At 40.4% G+C, this 25,190-nt stretch overlaps 2 protein-coding genes across 3 annotated transcripts; both read right to left on the reverse strand.

The window, feature by feature from the left end:
• Positions 1-2,142: 2,142 nt before the first annotated feature.
• On the reverse strand, positions 2,143-6,937 carry polr2m (RNA polymerase II subunit M). The gene is made up of 4 exons (XM_056375581.1): positions 6,595-6,937; positions 4,182-4,781; positions 3,776-3,998; positions 2,143-2,860 (listed from the first exon to the last, which is right to left on the reverse strand). The coding sequence occupies exons 1-4, from the start codon at positions 6,702-6,704 to the stop codon at positions 2,717-2,719; spliced, it is 1,077 nt and encodes a 358-aa protein (XP_056231556.1). The 5' UTR covers positions 6,705-6,937; the 3' UTR covers positions 2,143-2,716.
• A 1,178-nt stretch (positions 6,938-8,115) lies between these two features.
• On the reverse strand, positions 8,116-20,805 carry myzap (myocardial zonula adherens protein). Of its 2 annotated transcripts, none has more exons than XM_056375568.1 (14): positions 19,955-20,805; positions 19,064-19,144; positions 15,200-15,292; positions 13,909-14,073; positions 13,675-13,767; positions 13,453-13,566; positions 13,194-13,346; positions 12,565-12,690; positions 12,124-12,252; positions 11,713-11,807; positions 11,261-11,366; positions 10,612-10,695; positions 10,273-10,334; positions 8,116-10,169 (listed from the first exon to the last, which is right to left on the reverse strand). In XM_056375568.1, the coding sequence occupies exons 1-14, from the start codon at positions 20,033-20,035 to the stop codon at positions 9,536-9,538; spliced, it is 2,016 nt and encodes a 671-aa protein (XP_056231543.1). In that variant the 5' UTR covers positions 20,036-20,805; the 3' UTR covers positions 8,116-9,535. The 2 variants fall into 2 exon arrangements, with proteins under 2 accessions (XP_056231543.1, XP_056231533.1); XM_056375558.1 differs by having other exon boundaries at positions 10,273-10,379; positions 19,955-20,802.
• Positions 20,806-25,190: the final 4,385 nt, after the last annotated feature.

Here is a 25,190-nt window from a genome sequence, read left to right on the forward strand (position 1 = left end):
TCCCCAAAGGTCATTAGGAATGATGCTCTGGGGACCATGACCGTCTGTACAAATTTTTATGGCAATCCATCAAATAGTGGTGGGCTGACTGACCACCAGACCAATACAGAGCCATGCCACTAACATGACTAAAAACCAGTTTTGTTTGATTCACTCCTAGTGCAGTAAGAGGAAGGAGAGCTGGTTCTAATTGGGATGGGGAGATAGGCTGTAACCTTATCTGCAGAAAACTGCTGTGTGCTGCATTATTTCATCTCCTCGTGTGCCCTAAAAAATATGACAAAAACATCAGAGAATGGAAAAAGCATGACCTCAGACTTTGTAACCTGGCAGATATAATCCAATCATTCTGCCGAGGGCCTAACTCGTGTTTAACGCCAGTCTATACATCATACTGTATATCTAATTTAAGGCTGAGCTGACTGGTCTTTGAAGAGGCAGTTTTGAAATCACATTCCAGTTTCCCCTCCCAAACAGCAAATTATTTTTACTCCCATGAGACGTGTGATTTCGGACTCAGAGTTGGAGCAAATCACTTGCAGACTACTTCATGAGGAGCTTATTAATCTGAGACAAGGGGTCCGGGATTCAAGTTGAAGTATAAACGACTTCATCATCAATGGACAACGTAAAAAAAAAAAAAAAAGCTTTGACTGTAGAGTATGTGCTCGGTTCCACCTCAACAACATCAACATACGTTCAGAGTCAGGTTTGACGCCAGATACCAAAAGCTACAGCAAAAATGTGCCCCATAATTGGTAACAGTCTCTGAATGTATGTAAGCAAGGTAGGCTGTAATTAATCCCAGCACAATGAGGATCCTCTGCGGAGCCTGCTCATGTATTTGTTGTTGGACGTCACCGCAGGGCCACTCTGGAGCCCATCAGATATAGTGTCTAAATACACAGCAATCAGACGGGTTTTTTTTTTCTAAAACGTCTCCCACCAATGCCTCAGCAACAATTACAAAAGGTTATCAAGGGGCATCTACCACCAGAATCTGACCTACATGAACCCACCCTCATTTCCCCCAAAACGTGCCTCAGTGGCTTATTTCTTCCTCGTTAAATTCCCTGAATCAGGTTATTTAGATTACGATGGCCTGCAGTCCTCTGTGACAGCTGGAAGAGAGATGATGGGAAAGGCAGTTTGGAAAGATGCTGAATGTAGCTGGCACTTCTTATCTACCACATATTAGCGAAGCTGAGAAATGGTATTTGCCATGTTGCATTAGCCTGCTGCCGTCCCATCATCGCCTGCCGTTCCCAGCAACAACATGATCCAAATGCAGTCCAGATGTCTCAACCATCGAGCTTCAATATTTCACTACCTCTGCATTAATCTTATCAAGTGTGTCACAGATCTCTGCTTGATAACATCTAACAGGATTTTAGAAACTCGAGGTCTGCAGCTGACCATAGCTTCACTACAAACTGAAATTGATATCACTTTGCAGAGTTATTTTGCACATGAAAGAACTAAATAAGTTGGAACTCTAGTTTGCATCTTTTTAATAATCAGAAAATAGTGAAACTCAAATAATTCTTACATTGGAAACTAGGTCTTGCTTTATGTGGATCTACAGACAAAGACATCAAAATGTCAACACACCACAGTTTACCTTATAAATATAAGGTTATAGAAAGTAAAGGTTTATAGGTTTATAAACCTAGGTTTATAAACCTAGGTTTATAGAAATAGGTTTATAGAAAGTAGATCATGTTTGAGGGGCAGTTTTCACGTGCACTCACTACGATATTTCATTGTCCACATGTGGAAAGCTATAAAGTACATAAGAACACAAGTGCTGGAGTTCAGCACTATTTTGTGGTGCACTGAGTTAATTTTTTTTTAAGACTTGACACTCTGACTCTATTTCAGCATGTGCATTGTCACATTACTACAGTTTCTCTCATCAAAACTAACATTTAGATGGTGGCATATGGATGAAGTAATGTAAAGACTTAATTAAATGAATTAATGAAAGGTGAAACACTTAGACACGGTAACAATGCTCCTGATGTTCTCATCAGTGATCTTATTATTGCAGAGAGAATATCTCTTACAGATGAGGTACTTCACCGTGTCTGTAATTCGGAAGGAAACACTGCATTGTCAGCTGACTTCACACAAACACAACCATTTGGGCAATCTGATGTGTTTATTCAGTTCTGTTACACATTCTGCAATAATTAAAATCCGACACAACTATCTGCAGGCTCACGTCTACTTTCGAGACAAAGCCGTAAGCAGTCACCATTGTGTCAAAACAGTCTGCTCCACCTGTCGATGAGCTTTGAGTGCATGTAAATATTAACACACTAAAATAGAAATTTTAATGTACAATACTCTCAGGCTCAGAAAGTAACAACATCACCAGTTTCAGTAAACTGAGAAGAAGTGATTCCCTCCTAACACATGTTTCAAATTTAGCATTCAAGACCACAGATATTATTATTGCTGCCGGACACTGAAACAGCTGATCCCAATATGAACTGAATGACAATTAAGCAAGCTAGTGTCTCAACCTGCCATTCAACATCCTGAGTCTGGGATACCAACTATGCCTTCACACCAAGCAAAGGCCCTTTTCCTCTGTTAAGAATTCCTGTCCTTGGAGTGAAAACCTGTTTGATGGGTCCAGATTGCGAGGTCCAAAGCCCGTTTCCCTCAGGGCCAAGGTCACACTGGTTTCCCCAGCTCTGGCCTTCCAGGATCAGTCTTCCTCTGAGGAGAGCTGGGCTCCTTCATCGTGAACCTCTCTGTAGGCAGCCATGGGGCCACCGTCAGGAGTGTAGCTCCCCATAGAGATCTTCAATCCCTCAGACAGTTTCTGGGCTGCCAGCTTGGCCTGCAACTCCTGGAATTAAACACAACACAGAGAAAAAGTTGACATGAATAGGCTGGTAAACAGTAAACAAGCACATTATTATAAAGCAGCACAGCCATAGCTATTAAACCCTCAACAAAAGTAGGACTGATACTAAGCTTAACAGGCCTCTGTAAATTGACAACAGCACACTGTTTGACATTTGGCTCTGTAGTCAGTACTTTGGATGTGAAGTGATACACAGTGCCTACACTGCCTCAACGCTGCCCTCTAGAGCTTATGGAGTAGACCTGATGCAGACTTAAGTATAATTCACACTTGGATTAATTATTATTTAATTCCAAAATTGATTAAATGAGAAAATGTCACAAGTTACCATTGTGTAAACTCAATTTGTTTGAATCCAGGTGCTATAATAACACCAAACTCACTCCTGCCAAATATATTAGTTTGCTGTAATAATGTTTCAATAGAAATACAATCATTTTAATGATAAGAGTTGTTATTTACATCTATTACACTGCACATTATGATTGTGATTGGAATAACACAGCACCAAGATGAATAAAGAAGACTGGCAAATAATACTGGTGCTCAAATTAATCTTCAAAAAATAAATCTTTGTTTAGTTTGCTATTTATTTATTTTTACAGAAATAGAGTCGCAATGTGTTTTCCGTATAAAATGAAGACAACTCCTTTAGCAGTGTGTGAAAAGACACAGCCATCTCATTCAGCCGAATCAAGCCAATCCAGTTGGTGTTGGACTACAATGCAGCAATGCACATTTCTGGTAGATCAATACTCCTCAACATGTTACAACTCATCATGGTGAAGAAGCTCTGTTTGTTTATTGAAACACGAAATCTGGCTGACAGTCTGCCTACAGTTCAGTGTATACACTGCATGCATAAGATAAGTGTGTAGAGGGCTCGGCTGCACTAACCTGCTGCTTCTTGGTTTGTTCCCTCATGAGGACAGCCGACTCGTCCAGAGACAGAAGCTGGGCGGGGTTGTGTTGGAGAGGAGGGAGTTTGGCTGCGGTGATGTCGTCCAGGTGTTTTCTGTCCCGCTCCTTCCTGGCCTGTGCAGAGAGCGGCGATGAGCCGTCAGAAGACTGGCTGGGTGACGAGGATCCTGATGGAGAAATGTCACTTCTGTGGGACAGCCTGGAAACACCCGTGAGAAGACGTTATTTACAATCAAACAACTGAGAAGAACTATGAAATAAAGCCAAATGACACACAATGACACACATTGTTACTGAATGAAATGAACACCATCACCTAAGTACTTTTTGTTCTAGATGTTTACAAAAGTAATCATCACATCATCAAACAAAGCCCACTCACTGATTTGGTTTGAATTTCTGCCTCCTGGGAGCTGAAGTCTTCTCTGTTTTTTCCAGGACAGTTACATAGTGAGGCTTTTTTGGTGTCTGCTCTCTGAGAAAGTAATTGTCTCTTGCCATGCTGTTTAATAGGTCTTTGGACTCGCTACTGAAACCAGTACTAGTTTCAGACAGTCTGACCCTTTCCAAGGCCTCCACAAGGTCACCCTCTTTTGTCTCATCAGAGTTCAGAGAGGCCCCAGCAGCAGCCGTCTCCATGGTTTCACCAGCAGCCGCTCTGAAGACAAACTGGTCCTGTTGCTCGTCCAAAGTAGTGTTTTCCTGCACATGAGCTGAGACAGGTGACGTCCCCCTCTCTTGTACCACATCACCTGCAGCAGCCGCACTTTGCCTGTTTTGGCGTGAGGCTGCTGGTGTGTTGGGGATAGCATGTTTTTGCATAGTGAAAGCCTGCTGGTACTTGGACTGTAACTCTGTCCTGGCAGCAGATACCAAACTCTGTCTCTTCTCCTCTTCATCATGTTGCTCAATGGCAAGACGCACTTTCTCTGCAAATTCTGATATCTTTTTCCCTTTGTCAGGAAGAGACCGCAATAACCTCCTGAAAGCAACACAAATCATCATTTCATGGTAGACTCCAAACAACAATTAAAGATACAAGATGGTAGACATTAAACAAGTCAACCAACATTAGGTATAGATAGAGAGATTATTTTACAGGTCTCTTGAACTCTACTGGAGGGGTAAACACCATTCTTCCAAACTCTCCCACAGGTGTTCAGTTGGTTGGGAATCTGGTGACAGTGAAGCCCATTGCATTTGCTTCACATCATTTTCATATTCAGGAAACAATCCACTGACCCTGTATGACAGGATCTGAATTTATGTTTCTATACTCTTTTATTCAGCCTTTTCTTTTTCACCCATCTGTATTTTGGCTTAAATAATTTCACATGGCACATCCAACATTCAAATGATTGTATAAACATACTAGTATTATCTATTACTGCTATATAACCATAATAGTTGAATTATGTTCATCACAGTCTGTCCCTTCCATTGTAAAAAATATATATATATATCATGATTGACATATTAGCCACATTTGAAGCTGCCTTGGATGCTGAAGTACTGAAGAAGTATAAAAATCCAACGTTAAATGACAACGTTATGGTATAGAGATCGTCTCCAACCTCAGAATATACCAGGATTATGGAATTTATGGACATGGACATAAATATGGACATTTGTCTGGGCCACGACACACCTGAATGACAGGACTACTTGTTCCCATTCAGAGATATTGATGAGGAAGATTTTGACACTGACAAATATTGTGTGGCAGATTAATTGAATGGACTATATAGAAACTGAAAATTTGGACCTAAAATAAAATGCATGAATTTGAAAATGATATTGACCCAGAAAACAACTTCTACAATAACATTAACATAAGTTGTAAGTATGAAACTTCTATGAAATCAAGGAGTACTTTCACGTAGGAAATTCAACAGGTTCAATGTAAGTGCCGTATCTGAGACTGAATTCAGTGGAGGGAGATTTGAAAACTTTGAAACTAACAAGTTATCATTTCATTCAAGTAAGACAAAGTATATAATATTCAATTCAAAAAACAAGTTTAAATCAGGATCAACGACTATGAAATAGGAAGACTGTATGAAAATTAATTTCTGGGCGTCATTATTGACCATAAACTATGCTGGCACTCACCGATAAATAGTCTTCTTGTTTAATGTGGGGCAAGGACAAGAAAACAAGAAAGACTATTTATCTGTGAGCGCCGAATTCTGCAGTGACTGTATTATAAGTGTTTGTAGTTGTGCACGCTGCTACTGTCTACCAGATGACCATGAATTATGTTGGCTGCCACACATAAATATTGTCTAAAGCAACATTTTTTCCATGTACATTTTGAAGAAAAAAAATTAATAATCAGAGGTGTAAACATTAAACAGTTTGTGCAAGAGTACCTACAGTGTATTGTACTCATTTTGCAGTATGGAGGTATCAGCTCTGCACCATGAACATAGTAAACCTTTATATTACTTTTCTCTAAGAAACATTTTCGCCATCAGTTGGTCCAAAACGGTCTGAGATAAACTTCATATTACTGAACACAGAGGTGATTTGCTCACTTATAGCTGTGCTGTGTAAAACCTCAGACACAGCCTGTAGTGAACTAATGGGAGGACAGTGCAGATTATTAGTTCAGTCACGGTGGAGCAGCTCTCATTACAACAAACTAATTTGTGTGTTAGTCACCATGTTTGTGTCTGTGACAGTAGCTGCCACAGGAAGTGCCACAGTCAGTCAGTCATGCCTCCAGTTTCTGCCTCTCATGTATGATAGATGAGCATGAAAGATACAAACTGAGGCTAACATCGTGGACTTACTTGTTTGAGAGTATCTTTTCCTGTCGGAGCAGCAGTTCTTGGAGCTCTTCTTTGCTCTGGTTTCTCAGGTCTCCCACCTGTCCCTGGCTCTCTGTCCATGACGAGGACATCACTGTTAGCTACTGACAGCTAGCTACAGCCATCCACAAGCAGCAGGAGCTAATGTCTTACTTTAACATGCGACATAAAAACTCAGGTTACACGTTTACCCAAGCTCAAGCCACCGCCAGGTAAGCGGCTCTTTGATGGTTAGAGAGCTTTAGAAAACCTCTTCAAGGCGGAAGGTTTACTTCTTCAACATTTCAAAGTGCGGGTCTTCTTCTGGAGCGGAAATCAAACATGAGAAGAGGAGCTCTGTCGCCCCCTCTGCACAGGACGGTGTAATGCACCGCTTCTTCCTGTCGCTCAATGAAGGTGATCTGCTGCCCTCTTCGGGTCAAACGTAGTCATCAGCAGCAGATTGTGGCCCTTCTTTGTTTACAGTAAGATATTTCTGTCCTCTCTGTTTTCAATGCAGCCAGTATGAACAGGCTTCACAGTCTCAGATTTTCCACAGCTGCATTTCACTGCCGGATGTTTCCCAGCCACCATGCCAACTCATTTATCAGCTCAACAGACAATGACCCAAATCAACCAGGGAGGTTACAGCTGTGTCCTTAATGCCCCCTCTCAGAGTTCAAAGTCGGTTTAACTTTCGGCTGCGGCTTCACAGTTGGAACAAAATTTCAGTAGACTGAGAATGTCATGTGCATCTCTACCAAAACATGTAAAACACTGATGACCTCCTTACATTTTGCACTTTTCTTCACATGTGCACATTCTCCATAGTATCCACCTCCATCCATGCAGTAGAAACAGGTATATTGTGTGAACTTCATAATACTACCATTTGAAGCACAAGATTGACTGTACAATATCACTGACTGTGACACAAATGTCTAATTTTACAACTTTGTTTCACTGTTATCTATTACACATAACTTTGGGGAGATTTTTTGTGAATCCTCACATTTTTTTTGCAATGTCAGTCATATCAGTAAATACTCAAACACCATGTCCTGCCTGACTGAGTGAGTCTACGCTGCACATCTTTCAAAGATTACAACAACAAATACGATTTTGTTTAGTGAAACAGCTGAATTTTAACCAGGCAACTACAGATTTGCATTGTGAAGCCTGTGCACATCATTTCCTGTAAAAAGCAATGAACAATAGCTCCGCAGGCACATGATCTGAACATTATTCACAGGACACGTGCTCAAAATACAGTTAGTGACATCTTTTGCATATTTACTGAACATGAAGTTCAGTGCCTATGCATGACATTTATGCAAAAGTGTGAAAGTTAAACATCTGAAATGGAAACCGTACAAACCAGTTATTTAAAAAAAAAGAAGCCTTTTTGTGTTTCTTACCAGGCAAAACAATCCACACCAGTGAACAATGAAGCAGTCATATATAAGCTTCATGCTTCTGTATAAAGTTGTATGTAGGTTGGGGCATCCATTAACACAGTCAGGATGCTTGTACAGTAAAGTCTTTATTAGCCAATCATTATGCTGGCCTCTTTTCATTAGTTGCAGTTTGATATGTAATGTTAAGGAAAAGGCACATCATTAAGCATTTTCAAATCACAGTTGTGGCAGTGCAGACAACAGCTGGATAATACTTGTGCCTGTGGCTCAGGAATGGCAGTCACCTCATTAAGGTTAATATCTTCAAAATAAATGAACAATTTTGTCATTATCACAGAAATTAAGTTTACATTTTAATATTATATTACCCTGTTGCCAATTCAAAGAGATTCATTCCCACCACCAGTATCAGATGGTAGGCTCACAAAGGCACAAAGCATGTTAATAAATATTTTGTACATAATGTGACAATAACAAAATAATATATCATATGATTTGTACAGAGCCAATATAAAATGTTAAATACAATAGCCTTATCAACCTTCATATAGGGCTGAATGCTCATAGCTCCATGAGCAACATAAGTAGGCTACATTCACTGTAAACAAAACAAATAAAATTCTTCAGTACATTATTAACAAAATATTTTTTTTACAGAGCATCAGATTATTTACCCTTCAACATTTTATTATATTTAACAGTGATGTGCAAACATAGAATCAGAATAGAATAAAAAAAACCTACATAAGACTTCATTATTGACCATATTCTACATGAGACAGAAAAATGACTATTACAATGTGTCGACTTCTGACTGTTTAAGATATGAGATCTGTGTTGGTGGACTTTAAAAAGACCACCAGCAGTGAAAATAATACCAAACTTGACTTGAGTTTTAAAGGAATAATTCAACACTTTAAGGATTAGCCTGCTTTATTGCCAAGGGTTAGAAGAGAGGATCAACACCACTCTCATCACTGCGCAGTAAATGTGTAAGTTACAGCTAGTTTTAACTGCAGGAACCGTACGCTCATGACGCACAGCTTTATGCTAAGCCAACTGCAGCTACATATGACTTATCTTAGCATAAAGACAGGGGGGGAAAGACTACCCTGTTCTGTTCTGTCCAAAGGTCATGAGTCAACAAACTCCTTTTGTAATCAATACAAAAACTGAAGTGAAAAAACGTTTTGTCATATGATGGGGGTTGCGGACTGGACTATTTCTTGGCTGTGAGCAGTGATTTTCACTGGCTGCCATGCAGTTGTTCCTTTAACTTCTGTAATATTCAGAATTTTACACTTTGCTTCTCCCTCTAGGGCAGATTTCATTACTTTCGGACATAGCTGTTTCCTCCTGTTTTCAGCATTTATGCTAAGCTAAGCTAAATGGCTGCTGATCTTAGCAGCATGATTACAATAAAAAAAATGGGAGTGGTATTAATCTTCTCATCTAACTCTTGGCAAGAAAGAGAGTGTAGTGTATTTCCCAAAATATCTGAAATGTCTATTGCTAGATCTATGACTTTAAGATGAGTCTATGTTTATGTTTGCTGTTAGTTCCATAAGTTTCATGAACGGCGTATAAACTTGAGGTGCTCTCGATCTCGGTTGAGAGGAGAATGGAGCTAAGGGTGATTCTTCTGGACTTGAGCATGCGTTTTTGTTTGTTTCTGTGTCCACCTCGTCTCTCCTGGACTGGACCGGGCTCAAAGGAGGTTCAGGTTCAGTCTGATGGGTGTAGGGAGACGTCCCACTCGGTACTGACGGTTTGGACTGCAGGAAGCGGCTGTATTCAACAGGAGTGTACTTCAGTAAACTAGACTCCAGCCTGCTGGGTGGAGGGTTATTAGACCTTATTGTCCTTGTTTGGGTGACCGATGTCAGGTAGAGGAATGGATGCTGAATGGGAGATCGGGGGATTAAAGGTTGGGAGAGGGATGGAGGTTCTGTAGAAGGTGAGAGTTGTAAGGGCGATGGAAGCTGAGTGGGTGATAGAGGTTCAGTGGGTGATAGTGGTTGTGTGGGTGATAGAGGTTGTGTGGGTGATGAAGGTTTCATTGGTGATGAGGGCTGAACGGGTGGTGGGGGTTGTATGGGATGGAGATGAGTCGGTTCACACTCAACAGGAGTTTCAACATCATGCCTCTGTGCCTCATGTCTGCAGATGCACAGTCAGACATCAGAATGAGAAACCACCTCCAAGCAAAGCGCAAAATATAACCTGATGCCACTAAATATATTCATCCAACTATGCTTCTTACCTGGGGAGCAGATCACAGCCTACTCCTATCTCTCTGGTTTCCAAAGCCTCTTGCTGCCTACTCTGTGTGGACACAAAATACTTCAGCTTGTCTTCTAATTCATTATTCTAGGAAAAGGAAAACAGGAAACAACACTGTCAGGTCAGATACATGCAAAGGACTGCCGTCACTTCACGTGTGAAAGTGACTTGATAGCTGCAGTGACAAAAGAAAACCACACAGACATTGTTGAAAGAATCAGGAAATCCAGCGCTCAGCAGCCAAGGCAATCATCTGTAGCCATGCAGCAGATTACCACACCACACCAAAAAAAAAGTAGTAAGTAAGTATTTGTCTTACCTCACACTCCACTATTGCAATTCTGTCCAGAAGCTCTGAGATGAACATATCCTTCTGAGCGACTTGAGCTCGCAGTGATTCAACCTTCACAAATTCAAGAAGACAGCAATCAATAGAAATAAGTGATTGTGTGTTTTCAAGCAGATCTTCAGTAGTAATGCTTTATTTTATGAGTACGACATTTACGTTTCCTGGAAATAACTTTATAGTTCTGTGCTAACAACAGGGAAACTAAGAGTAGGGAAAAAGCTTAATTTACAGTAAACTAAAAATTCATTTGTTATTGGAAACTTACATATTTACTAGTTTATTGAATAGAGGTGTAGTAATTGAAAACTGTCTCTATTTTCCCTATATGCACAATAGAAATTTATAATTTTTTGGGGAAATTATGCTTGTTGGAGATTATTCAGAAAGATAAATATTGCTGCTGGCAAAAAGAAAACGCACCACCCTTTATTGGCTCTGTCCTGATTAAGTTGAATATTCCTTGTGAGCACTGAATTCATGCGTACTCTGGAGCGCTGGTAAATAAACTTCTTCAGCTGACGAATGCGTCCACACCCATTATCAAAACACAAAGTAGAGCAGAAGGTCTAAATGCCTGCAACGGGACAGTTTCACACACAGATAAATAAACCCTCCTCACCTCCTCGATCATTCCTTTGACTTTCCTCTGCTGGCAGAACACCATGTCGTTCAAGTGTCTGATTCTCTCCCGTAGGTCCACTGCTTCACCTTCCAGCTCTTTGGACCTAAACACAACCAGCACATACAGGATAAACTCAGATGAAAAGAGGCTCATCTTGCATGTTCCTGAAACATGCAGCCAAATTAGGGATGCAAACTTCAGAAGGAAAAGGGACTGCAGCACACTGATTGATTTTTGAAGCACTAAAAGCTTCCTCTTGACACGGGAAATAGTAGTTTGACAAAACGATCCCAACTTGAAGACAAAGAACTTGAGCATCCTCTGATCCAACATCATGACAACTGAGCAAACATCATTAATGGATGAAGAAGAGGTGACATGATTGAGAGCCCACAAAAAAGCTGATAAATTGACCTGTTTGTTTTTCTGGACCTTACAATAATTTGTACCTTTTGGCCACAGTTGTATCAGTTTTGTCTGTCAGCTCTATCAAGCGGAGACGCTGTTCACATTCCTGCAGCTTCTTTTGGAGTTGACTCTTCTCCTGTGGAGATTTGACACAACGGTTGAACAAAATTCCTGGTTCTCAAGAGATTGTGAAATTTTCGTGTCCACAGTTTTATTTTCTCACAGCAGTATATGCATTCCTTGTTGCTTTCAGGCAGAATTCAAATGTCAAACTGTTAACTGACATAACCAACCTAATAACAGATCAAACTTGATGTAAATTGAAGTGGTTTTATGAAGGTACCACAGACAGACATGACAGAGGAACCACAGACTGCTCAAAGTGTACTGTGTATGATGATGTATGGATAAAAGATAAAGATTACAGCATAATGTGTTTATGTTTGTCTTACCTTTCCCATACAGTCCAGTAGACGCTCCACCTCAATGATCCTCTGGTCCCTCTCTGCAATCTTGGCCTCTGCAGTCCGGATTTTACTCTCTGCTTCCTCCAGTCGCCTGATGTACTCATCGAGTTGGGCCTGTGTGAGCAGAACAACATTTTAGTTTTAGATGTTTGACTACATTTGAAACGGCTCATGAAGTTGTCATGAGTTTTGTCATTTTTCTAAATTTTTTGGTGTCACTTAAATTGGCGTTGCTTTTCACATCCATAATATTTATATAATTTAAATGTGTCAAAATCAAAAGCATCTGAGGTATCCTGAGTAATCAGCGCATATCCATCACGTTGTTATGACACATTCAGTTCAGGATTTGGTTTCTATTGGCACTGAAACTGTGTGTGATGTGCTGCGGTGAGAGTAAATGCATAAGCAGTGAAGAATGCAGACCTGTAGGTTTTCAATCTCCTCCCTGTGTTTCCGTTGTTCCTCCAGCAGCTTCTCCTCATACTCCCTCTGTAGCTTTGCTGAGAGCTCCTGCAGCGTCTGAGCGTTGGCCTCCCGTGAAGACTCCACCTGGACAATTCACAGCACAGCACAGCAGAAATTAAGACTGTGCTCAGCTGATTATTCTGTACTGACACTAGAACAGAAGATGAAGAAGCAGCTGATGTGCTACTGTACTGCAGTGAGATCATCGGTTATTAGATCTGCTGGATCAAGGACTACTGTTTTATCTACTACTTCTCATATCTTAAATCTTTGAAGCTGGGGTTAATCACTCTCTAATGGAAAGTGACTGAGCTTTTTGTTCAGTCTTCACACAGACTAGAGCCAAATTCCTTCAATGATCTGTAAAATTTTTGATATATAGGTGGAGAATAATAATTTCTAAACACATCTTGTCCCTTTCCATTGTTACTGACTCATCAGACCATTTTGCAACCCGCTCGTCACACCGGCTGAATGACCAGAATCTCTGAGTACCTCAATCAGCAGGTTTTCCCACAGTAATGTTTTGAAATGTGTGGATGCACATGTGGGTTCACGTGAATGAGTGAGTGTGAACTTAGTCTGACCTGTAGTCTTAAACTCTGGTTTTCAGCCTGCGCAGCAGCCAGCTCCCTCTCTTTGTCTTTGAGTTTTTCTTCTGTTTTCTCACAGGTGCTCTGCCAATTCTTCGTACTGTCTCTCGTGTCCATTCTGTTCTGACAGTTCTCCAGAAGGGATTTCTGTAAAGGAAGCTTATTTTACTTATCAAGCTGACATTTTCTGTAATGCAGGCACACGCCTGTCATACATGAAGTCTCGACAGGTTCAGTTACATTGATTTGTTACCTGCAGGCCGATGTTGGCAGTTATAAGGGAGCTGTTCATCTGATCAAACCTCTCCATGGCCGCCGTCCGGACCCTCACCTCTGACTCCAGACTCCTCCGATGTGAGTTGGCAGTCTGCAGAAACGAATGGTACACTGCTTTTTCAGATTTTTTCACAGCTTCACAGATTGGAGGTTGATGAGGGAGTTCTGAGCAGTCTCATGGTGTTACATATTTCATTACCCTGATTTCCTGTGAAAGCTTCTGCATTGATTGCTGCATTCCTCCAAACTGCCCGTACATCCGCTCTCTCACCTTCTCCAGAGAATCTCTCACCTGGATACACACACACACACACACAACATACAGATGTTATCTGCACAGCAGCACACACAGCCTTGCATAGATGGCATGATGTTAAAACAATGATGTGTTCACCTAAAGGTGTGGCTGCTTGTTGTGTTAGTCTCCACTCACCTCCCTGATGTACCTCATCTCATCATGAAGGTGATTGACCGTCCACTCTCGCGCCATCACCTCCTGCTGTCTGTCCGAGCCCGTCCTCTGCACTATGGCGTACACTTTGGGCCCATGATGCTGCAGCGAGGACTCTGGCACCCCATTGGTCATGTCTCCGAGGTGCTGAGGGAGACAGGATCGCACCGGTCAGGTTTCTGTAGCCACCCTCCACTGAGGCTGACTAAGACTGTCATTGTGTTTGTGTATTTGTGTGCATGCTTGTGTGCAGACATGCACACTTGCAGGTGGATCACGTGTTTGTGTGCGGATGCACATGCTTGCATATGTACACTTGATCAGGTATTTCCAGCACTACTGCTGCTGAGCACTGGAAACAGGAGGTTGGGAACGAAGGGCTAGAAAAAGTGCAGGGTGTATTGAAGGTGTCGTGTTTCTGCAACCCAGTACATGAGCTGCTGCCATTTCTGACTATTGTACCTCTAACAGCCAGGCCACCAATGAAAACAGACACACAGCAGCACAGGAGCAGCACAGCACTGTAGACAATGCAATAACTAAATAACAAATGACAATTGTAGTCATGGACGCAGATTAATCACTCAAGTGCAGCTTAGGGATTCAGTCTCTATAAATATTTCAGATGTACTACAAGAAGCAAAGCGTTCTAAGGCTGCAACTAACACTCATCGCTTATCGATTACTCAGTATAGGATTTTCCTGATTGATCGATACCTCATTTGGACTATGAAATGTCAGAAAATTATGTAAAATACTCATCACAATTTCCTTAAGCCCAAATTGACTTATTCATATTGCTCGGTGTATACTGAGATTACTATCAGAGCAGACAAAGAAAACTAAAGTAAATATATTTGAGGAGCAGGAACCAGATCACTCTTGGCAGTTTTGCTTAAAATATATCTTTAATAAGTTTTTTATAATTTGTTTCCACTTAATTTTCAACTAATCAATTAATTAAAGCTCTAATATCTAATCCTAGATATTGACAGTAATCATCTTGTTGTGTCTCTTCTAACTCAGAGGAAGACAAAACATTTTACTAAACCAGTGAGGATGAATGTGTTGGTCTCCTTCAAATTTAAACAGATACACCTGAGACATGGAACTTGTTACAGTCACCCTCCAACATCTGTTCATGCTGAATATCTATGAACACATTATTAATGACAGCCTGTGAGTGCATGCACAGAGACGTGTTGGGATGTCAGTGACACACATGCGTCGCAGTGTCATGACTATTAGTCATGTGGTGGATGTGGCTGTCTACCTGCTGAGGTGACTCCCTGCCAGCTGGCCTCTCTCTTTGGATCAGCCCATTCTTCTTCTTCCACACCCCATTGACATCTTTTCTTGCCTCAGCCTGCAAAAAGAAAAAAAAACAACAAGAACAACAAATATTTACGTAAGATTGCCGTTGTGAATGATTCACTTCATTTGACTGTGTTGACACTCTAAAGTTCGAAATGGTTCAGATTACATAAGTATTATTATTTAGTGCAAACATTCCTCCACTGACTCCTTCTAATTAGCCAAGTTTCTGTTGCAGTAAAGGAGACTACACTGTCATTGTCTCTGGTCACATGTAGCCAAGACCCTGTAAACTCTGTGTTATCTCACTGTATTATCTTCCTTTTTCTTCACATCAACAAAGTTTTGGCGCCCTCCTTGTATCTTACAGTAATTTTGCATAGTTTTCTTATTGTGTGTGTGTGTGTGTGTGTGTGTGTGTGTGTGTGTGTGTGTGTGTGTGTGTGTGCATCCAAGAAGTGCTATATGACCTAAGCTTTATCACTTACTATATTCCCATGATTCCCCACAACAATGATGACTTACTGTTATTTTTTTTTTGTGGGTGTGATCACCTCTGAAGTGGGAGTAACGACATTACGATATTTGTGTGCCTGTTATATAAACAATAATTTAAGATAGATAGATAGATAGATAGATAGATAGATAGATAGATAGATAGATAGATAGATAGATAGATAGATAGATAGATAGATAGATAGATAGATAGATAGATAGATAACCTCTGCTAAATATTCAGACCTATTATCCAGAGAAACAGGCGTCAGCCTCGACATCTCGCAGAGATAAGAGTGAGGAGAAACTAGAACAAAGACGCCAGTGTTGCCTTGTGAACAGAGCTGAGCCTCACATTTCTACACCACTTAATCTACAGAGAACATGCTGTTGAGAAATGGTGAGGGTGGATGGGAGGGAAGAACAGTCATATTAATGTAGTAACAACAGCAGCACACTTCTCTGAGAGCTCACAACAACAAAGCTCTATATGTAATGTCCATTCACATTTGAATTTTACAATGGCAATGTTTGACCACACTGATGGACAATGTTTACCTGGTGTAGGTGTTTGTAGCTCAAACTGCAGCCGAGTAATCTTGGCAGAAAGAGCACACAGGGTTTCTTTTGTTTTTTTTTGGCTTGAGGGAAACTGACCTGTTGACACTGACAACCTTGAATCATGCAAACTTGTAAAAAATAACTTAAAGACGTCCCTTTGTCAAACACTTCACTGTCATTTGTTTGTAGCACATGAACTGACCGCTCTATCATATGACTACATTGTGATGGATTCGTCTGATTGGATAAGCTCCTTATTACCATCACAGACATGAGAGTTGTATTTGAAGTCACAACACAAAGACCCTCTCATGTAGTTCATTGGGTTGAATCATCTTCACTTTGAAGAGACTTTCAGCCATTGTGGAGATGAAATCCAATGCTGTAGGTGTAGAAACTTCTATATGTAGCAACTCTGTGTCCTTTAGTCCTCTGTGTGTCGTGGTGCAGATGTATTTCATCTAATCTAGGTCATAGTCACTAGTTGGATTGTGTCCATGATGTGTCAGGTTGCAGTACACCCCCTTTCTAATTTACCAGTGTTTCTACTGAAACATATTATCTCTGGATATCTCAGACAGAGGATGTATCAGTCAGTTCCTTCCCTCTTGATTCTCTTTGTTTTTTTAAAACTTTTTTCATTACAAAATCCAAGTGACCTACATTTGACCTTCCCTAAAGATTACATGTGAGATCAAAGATTGAGCAGCTTCTGTGAAAACTTGTCTAAAAAAGGTCACGGACGCTCAGTGGGCAGATAAATGTAATAACAAAAAACTGGACTGTCAAGTCAACCTTGTTTAACACTGCCAGTTTTAAACACTGTATGAGTATTTGAACTGAATCGTTTCACAATTACAGCAGCAGCTGCAGTCTGAGTTCAGTGCTAAATACACAATGAGTCTAGATGAAGAGGACACAGAGGTGAGTTTTTAACCTCCTGAACCCTGATATTCCTCTTCAAATTGTCCTGAAGCGGCTTTTTTCCACTGTGTCCCACAGTTTCAAATTATGCACCAGCTTGTTTTAGCACTTCAGTGAATAGGTTGTACTTGTCTTTTGCATCATTTTGTGGAGATTTTCATGTGAAACATTTTGTAACTTTTGTATTTTACAGCAATAGTTCAACACTTTGGGAAATACAGTCTTTTTTTTTTTTTTTTCTTTTTTGTGAGTTAGCTGTGTGGTAATTATATAGCCACAGCCAGCAGCCGGTTAGCCTAGCTTAGCATAAAGACTGGAAACAGAGAAACCACCTTGTCAAATGTTCTTTTTTTGTTTATTCATTCATTTATTTATGTATTTAGCAATAAAACAAGCAAAATGTGTTAATAAGTGAGGTTGACAGGTGCTGGTCGTTTGATTTTGTTGCCTTGGGACAGAGCGAAATCAGCCCGGCTGTTTCTCCTCTGTATGTTTGTGCTAAGCTACGCTTACTAGCTGCTGGTTGTATTTACTTTACAGATGTGACTGAGGCATTAATCCTCTCATCTAACCCTTGGCAAGAAAGCAATTATGCAAATTTCCCAAAATGTTTTTATTCATCTAAGGTTAATGTACCATTTTTATTTACTCTCTTCATTCCCTCCTCTTCTTTTCATTCAGGTGGCTAATTGTCTGTAGAAACTTCCACTTTGAGCAGCTGATATCTGCCCACAGACACACTGGCGGCGCAGTTGCATGGGTGCGGAGTTACATCTTCAGTAAACACACACTGAAGTACACGTCACCACCGAGCACATGTGTGTTACTCCCCACTTTGTGTTCACTCTTGACCAGACTGTCCTCTGTCATCAGTTTCAATAGTCGTGGTCACACCCTCCCAAAGGGAAGCACATTCAGAGATTAGCGCAGCGTGCTATCAGCAGGAGTTTGTGGAGGTGTGGTAACTTGACGAAAACCATGCTCCTTGGCCAAGGTTCATACAAAACATGCCACCACGACTAGAAACCTCCTTTACAGTAAGTAAAGCATTGCACTCAGTTCTCACACTCTCAATGTCAAACTCTGGCATCAAGCTCTGGATCCTTAACACAAACAAAACCCAGGGCTGAGCCACCTACAGCAAACACCCACACAGCCTGCAGCGTAGACTCACAATCATAATTCACACGGTCACAATGTGCAGCAACAGACACGGATACTGCCTGAGTGTCATTCTTCACTCCACTGAGCAAGAGCCAATTTAATGAGCTATGTTTGTGTATTTACTAAAGTTTGAGTTTATACTGTTTCAACCGAGCTGTCAGGTGTCTCAGTGAGACATCAAATGTGGTGTCTGTTCAGCAAAAGCATTTAAAATATTTTCTAGTGTATGGACTAGATTTACAATGCAGTCAGAGCTGAGCTTTGAAGAAAATATGAAACAGCTGTGTGCACATTATCACGCGCACACACCCTCCTGTCATGATTGTGTAACTGGACCAGATAATAAATAAACCCATAAATCTCAGCAGCTCCACAATCTCTCTTCTTAGGTATTATATATAATGAAATAATGTTGCTTTTTCCGTTCTTATCATTCTCCGGCATCACTATCAGATATTGACAGTGCCTGGGTGTGTGTGGTTGTACGATTATAGTTAGAGAGAGACACACAATTCAGTTGGTTTGTTTAGACAACTTCAGTTCACCAAATGGACATACAAGGTTTAACTCTATTCATTACACCTCTACCTATCTCAATATGGCTGTCAAGCAGGATTTATAGGCAGGACGCAGCTTGACTAATTGTAGAATTTCAATGAGAAGGAGAAGAACGACTTACGGTGTCTGAGTTGTCCGTTTTGGCCTTGTTGTTTCCATCATCTCCTGCATGTAGAGTTAACCTGAGGCGTCTGATCCTCCTCTAAGAAAAACAAACAAGCAAACAAAAGGGAAATAAATTATGTTATGCAAGCACATTAATTTCTGTGGAACGTTTCTATGAGAAAAAGATTGAATAGTTTTCATTATAACATCCCTGAAACTGAGACACTGAATGGTTACAAATCTCACAGACCTCAACAGTCCACCACCATGGGTTTATTTATAGAAAATAACAACAGAACTGCAAGCAAATTTCATGTAAATGCTCTGAAACTGTGCCACTGAGACATTCGCTGGAATATTTACACTACACTTAGTGCTTTGTTTGGCTGTGTAGTAAACAAGATTTTTTTTTTTTTTTTTTTTTTACAGTTAAACATATTTAAGGGTTTTAATTTAAGACATTATCCTTAAAAAAAATACTGCAGGAGTGTACTCATATCAAACACAGTTTTAAAATATTTATAGGCTTTTTCTTAATTAACAAACAATGGGAATAACTTTAAAAGCTGGTGTAGTACAAAGGCCTGTTTTATCAGAGAGCTGTTCAAATAAACATGACAGTCCTCTCTCCTGCACACTCAGCTCCCATTGCGTGCTCTTGTAAGTGAACACATCACATAACCAACATGAACTTTTAGAGGATTGGGGAATAGAAAATGTTAGGTGGGACTGAGAAAATGTATGTCAGACAAGAAACAAGTGGCTACTAAGTGAAAGCAACAGGGGACAAACAGAGGAGGGAGGAAAAAACACTGAGCTGTTTGCAAAACACTGAGGAGAAGGAGGAGAGACAAGGGGAGAGACAGAGGGAGCTTTTCGGTGTCCTGACTTCTCTGGGACTTCTTACCTCACTTGAAGACTCTGGAGAGTCCTCTGTTGTTGTGGTGGTGGTGGTGGAAGCAGTTCGTCCTGAACCGTAGCGAAGCATGTCTCCTCTTCTGTCCACTCCTCACTTCTCTTCCTCTCCCTCTCTCTGGCCCCCCTCCCACCCTTTCCTCTCACTCTCCTTCCTGAGTTCTGCTCAAAGTCTCAGTGCGACCATCTGCCCCCGGCTCCAGCCAGGGAAGAGGAGGGAAATTCCACTCTCTGTCAAGCCCAGTGGTGGTGAATGGTGGGAGTCCAAAGGGGCCCGAGGTGCCCTGTCAAGTCAGGGAAGTGACCAGGTGCAATCCAGCTCCGCACTCAGCAACGCAATCACAAATATGTCATTGTCCTTCCAGCCAGACTCTTCCTTAATCCACCAGCCTGACAGAGTTGTCAGTCACTCAGCAACCTCCCTGCCTGTCTCTCTGAGAGTACCTGTGTTTCTCTGTATTCCCATCAGACCTGTCGGGCCACATTTCACCTGCCTCCCTAGTCTGTGCCTCTTTCACAGGGCGGGTCCTCTCACTCGGGCTGGGACAGGTGGAGCAATTGTTATCAACAGGAGTGGCTAATAGGCGGAACCACCACTCACTCACAGAAGAGCAGTTTGACATTATCTTCCTGTTATGGCTATGCATGATATAACTACTTGGTCTAAGTCACTGTTACAAGCAGTAGCCCTATGTTTTTTTGTTCTTTTATCAAAAACTTGCTTCAAGTAAGTAAATACATAAACAGATTAAAGCTCCAAAGACTATATAAAATAGTTCAAATGAGCTCCACCTTGACCAAATACAATGTTTATACCTCTTTCATATTAATGCATCAATAATAACAATCCAATATATAATTATTTAGAAATTAGATCGTTGATGATTTTTATGATTTTTATAAAATCAAAAACTTTGAATGCAGGACTTTTATTTGTAATGGAGAATTTAGTCAAAATTTTTTAAGAATTAGTCTAAAATTGCAACTTTTACTGAAGTAGTTGAGAGCAGTTAAAGTCTGAAATAGGTTTATACTGAAGCTACAGGAGGCATCTCAGATTCTACAGGAGTTGCTATAGCCAATAAATTATTGATACTGTTGATAGTTGATAGTGATGAAAAGGAAAACAGCACGGCAACCATTATTTTTTTATGCTACTGCTACTTACTGCCTCACAACTACACACATTTATGCTCATCAGTTTATACTTACTCATTCTGTCAAATATCTTGCAGGAGCCAACAGACAGTCATCATGACAGCCAGATCACATTCCTCATATGAATGGCCTGCAGTCACTCCCTTTTAATAGAAACTAGAGACGAAGAGTCACAGAGGAACGACAGAATCAAGTTGCCTCGCAAGAGCTTGTTCAGCATCATTTTTCAACAAAGATCTGCTGTTAGTTAACGTCAAAACACGTCAGTAAATATGAAAAGAAAAAACTCTCAGAACAACATAAGAACCATTTCTATGGGACCGAGTGGTTAATCAGTAACCAGACATCAAACAAATGGTGTTTCTTTTGCTTCTGCAATCAGTGAGAAAGTCTCTCAGGCGGGGCTCTGTCAAATCCAGTTTCATGTAGAAACCCACTGCCATAAACAAGCATAACAGTACATATGTCACTGCCTGTTGTGAATGCACTCTCGCTGTTCTTGTGATCAGATCTTGATTCAGCATTAGATTTAATGAACCATATGGCCGGTCATACAAGAACAACCAGATTTACACGGCGCACATATGACTTCTTAACAAAGCTCCTGTGTGTCAACGAGAAGATGAGCAACATGTAATGTAATTAATCAAGGAAATAAACAACAATGACAATAATCATTAGTTTCAGCACTATATAAAATAAATTATCTCCACCTCAAGCAACTACCACAGTAAATGCAGTAAAAACACATTAATTAATTCATTAATCAACTAATGAATCAATTAATAACTACTTTTACTCAAGTTATACTACATTTTCAATGCAGGACTTGTGGCTTACTTGTAATGGGTGTTTTTGCTGTGTGGTAAAGCATCTGAATATTAATTCTCACTGGAAGACGGTGATAACTAAGAGTTCATGTTGTCCGGGCAATAACAGCCCATTGTTTGTTGCTGTTTGCAGGTTACAGTACAGGTGTTTAATCTTCCCTCCTGTGTGGGAACGGTTGCTTAAGAGGGATTTTGCTGTGGAAACCAACAAGACTTGCTGTTGTCTGCTCAGCTGTGGAAATTAGCTTGACCTGTCTTTTAGTGATTGCTTGACAGAAAGTTGCCAGTATAGCTGCTGACAGACAAATGTGCTGTCTGTGATAAAATGGCACAGCCTCACAATGCTGCACTGTTTTCAGAAATGTGCTGCAAACTTAAAAAGCCCTTAACAGATAAAGTGTGCATGCACTGTTTTTGGAGTTGGCTCTGGTTGTGCTATTGTTACTTTGACTTAAGTCAGAGATCTCAATACTCCCTCTGACACAGGCGCTGGACATGTATTGGCACAAGACATTAGTACGATTGTGAAATGAAATATGTTTACTGGGGCTGCCAGGTAACAAAGGAACCTAGATCCAAGCTGCTGGACAAGCTTAATTTCTTAGCAATGTGAATAAAACTTCAACTGTAACACGATGGTATAAACACATTTTTAGAATTTTTCCAATGGAAGGGCTCAGGGCCAAAACAAAAAGACATGACAACTGTTTTACAGATCGATAACAGCTGATAAATCTCTTATTCCAAAAGGGGAGGGGCACATTGGACTCAGGGGTTTGCTGATGTTTCTGTGGATGTGGCTGAGTGATAGTGTCCTTTTTAAGAGCTCTACTGTGAAAAGGATCGACGATTTTAACATAATTCAACATCAACTAGTATCCAATAATGATACCAATTTATTATATCATATACAATAGATAATTATATGACACTCAGAAATCAGTGTTTTGGCACAATGAATACTTTTACTTTTGATACTTTAAGTACATTTAGCCAATAATACAACTATACTTATAGTACTTATACATAATATTTTGAATGCAGGACTTGGAGTATTTTTTGACTGTGGCATTGTGAACAATCTGAATACTTCTTCCATCACTGACAGTGAATCCTAACACAAAACCTGAAAGCAGGTTCGTCCTGCTGTGCTGAGACATTCAATGCCTGAGGCGTCCACCGCTTGTTTAGTTTAGTGTTTCTGAACTGAGTAATGTTATTAGTTATGCTGAAAACAGAAACACAATCAAACTGTGTGGGTGTTGGTCCAAGAATAAGCAGAAAAATGTGACTAGTAAATCCAGAGGACAGTTAAGACCATATAGCATATAAAATACAAATAGGTATTCTACCTTATCTATATGCAATTCAGTAAGCCAGCCATAAATCATAATCACTCATTAAAGTATTTTAACGAGTCATCTTCAAGATGGAAGTATTTGGGAGTTAAATTTGCCGCTGTTGTGGGAACTTTCCCCCTTTATGTCCCTCTGGGTCTGCAGAGCTCCGACAGCTCGACTCGGTGATGACAAAAACCAGCCCCCCACTCCCACATCACGAGCAGCTGTTTACTTCTTCATTATTAATCCTCATACCTGCAGAAAAGAGGTGGAACACAGAAAAAGGCGTGACTTTCCATTGATAGTGACCACTTTTTTCTACACCAGTTTACTCAAACACCACAAATCCTCATCATTTTTCTCAGCTCAGTTTACTGGCCAATGAATATTTAGATATTAAATTTCTATTTTTTGTTCATCATCTATCACCTCTTAGTTTTATAAAAAATCTTTATCACAGACAAAACTGTGAAACTTGGCCTTGTTACCATTATTGCAGCTAGGGGGCAGCATGGTACTGTGATATTTTCACAAAACAAAATAAAGATCTCAAGATGTTTTTATTCTTTGGGTCCACCTACACTGAGCACCAGAGCTGTAAGACTTTTAATACTTGTATGTTTTCTATTTGCAGCTGTGAAACAGAGCTCTGTGTGAAAAAGAGAAGCTGCTCACATCTTTAAATCTACCTCTTCACATCAGAAAAAACTCAGTTCCCTCCAACACATCTCTCTCTCTCTCTCTCTCTCTCTCTCTCTCTCTCTCTTCTCTCTCTCTCTCTCTCTCTCTCTCTCTCTCTCTCTCAGCTGTCTACCTCTTTATTTCCCAGCAGTCACTCTGGTTGAAGTCACTCAAGCACATAAAGGAATCCCAAGAATGATCACCTTGTTAAGTATACACAACTTTTCCCTTAAGCCCCCCAGCCTGCAGCCCCTATTAGTTTACTGCTTGGCTTGACACAGAAGAGGGAGAGATAATACTGTGGCACTTGAAAGGTTGATTTGTCTGTTGCACACAGAATAGCAACAAATGAAGGTCATGCCCTGCCAACAATAGCCAGTCAGCTAGTGAGAATAAGAAAGCCTCATCTATTCACCTCCTTTAACTGCAGCAGTCAGCTGTAGATCTGAATGTTAAGAAAGTGTCCAGATTCTTTGGGCACTGATCAACAGAGAAATACTCTTTCATATCAAAGTAAAACAGTCCTCTACTAAATTGATTACAAACACAGACACTTTTAACCATGAGCTCCTGCTCTACATCAGATTTGTTTTACCCCAGAGACTGAAGGGGTCAAAGCTCTGGGCTGAGAGGTGATCAGACCCACACACAGGATGCATATGCTTCATATGTTCCAGCAGGAAAAATACTGACCCGCTGAGCATGAAATGAAAGATAGAGAGCAGCTATTGACACAGCTGCTTTGACCCTACAGAGATTTTATGTAAGAATAAGGGAAGTCAATGACAGACTGATCAAATCATCTGTCAAAAAAGCTCCTGTACAGTATTGAGCTAATTGTAATTTACATGAGTTTTTCTATTTTCTCCTACTTTATACGGATAATTCAGAGAGAAACATTGTACTTTTATTCCACATTTATCTGACTTTACCATGTAGATTAACCTTTGCAAAAACGATGCACAAATATTCATCCTATCAAGTAATTTGTGTCTATTATTCCATCCTTTTTTTTCCAAAAAGGTCCCATATTGAAGTTAGTGAGATTTCCATGTTTTTTTGATTATAAAGCAGGTCTAAGTTCTATAATAATACTGTGAAAGTATCAAAGCGCTCAGTCCACAGAGAAATGCACACAGCCCGTGTTCAGAAACTTAAATGAGTTGTCAGTACTTCCGTAACTTTATGATGTCACAACAAAGCAGGCACCGATCAGAGC

The sequence above is a fragment of the Seriola aureovittata genome, chromosome 1, assembly GCF_021018895.1.
Source record: "Seriola aureovittata isolate HTS-2021-v1 ecotype China chromosome 1, ASM2101889v1, whole genome shotgun sequence".
NCBI lineage: Eukaryota > Metazoa > Chordata > Actinopteri > Carangiformes > Carangidae > Seriola > Seriola aureovittata.

What these genes read in the sequence shown, in the direction of transcription:
- polr2m (XM_056375581.1), bottom strand. Translation starts at nt 6,704, where the DNA reads ATGTCCTCGTCATGGACAGAGAGCCAGGGACAGGTGGGAGACCTGAGA. An exon ending in GAAAAGATACTCTCAAACAA is followed by an intron (nt 4,782 to 6,594) that starts GTAAGTCCACGA and finishes TGTTGCTTTCAG; the next exon opens with GAGGTTATTGCGGTCTCTTC. An exon ending in CAGAAATTCAAACCAAATCA is followed by an intron (nt 3,999 to 4,181) that starts GTGAGTGGGCTT and finishes GGGTGTTTCCAG; the next exon opens with GCTGTCCCACAGAAGTGACA.
- myzap (XM_056375558.1), bottom strand. Translation starts at nt 20,035, where the DNA reads ATGCTTCGCTACGGTTCAGGACGAACTGCTTCCACCACCACCACCACA. An exon ending in CTCCAGAGTCTTCAAGTGAG is followed by an intron (nt 19,145 to 19,954) that starts GTAAGAAGTCCC and finishes TGTTTTTCTTAG; the next exon opens with AGGAGGATCAGACGCCTCAG. An exon ending in GCAGGGAGTCACCTCAGCAG is followed by an intron (nt 14,074 to 15,199) that starts GTAGACAGCCAC and finishes TGTCTCCCTCAG; the next exon opens with CACCTCGGAGACATGACCAA.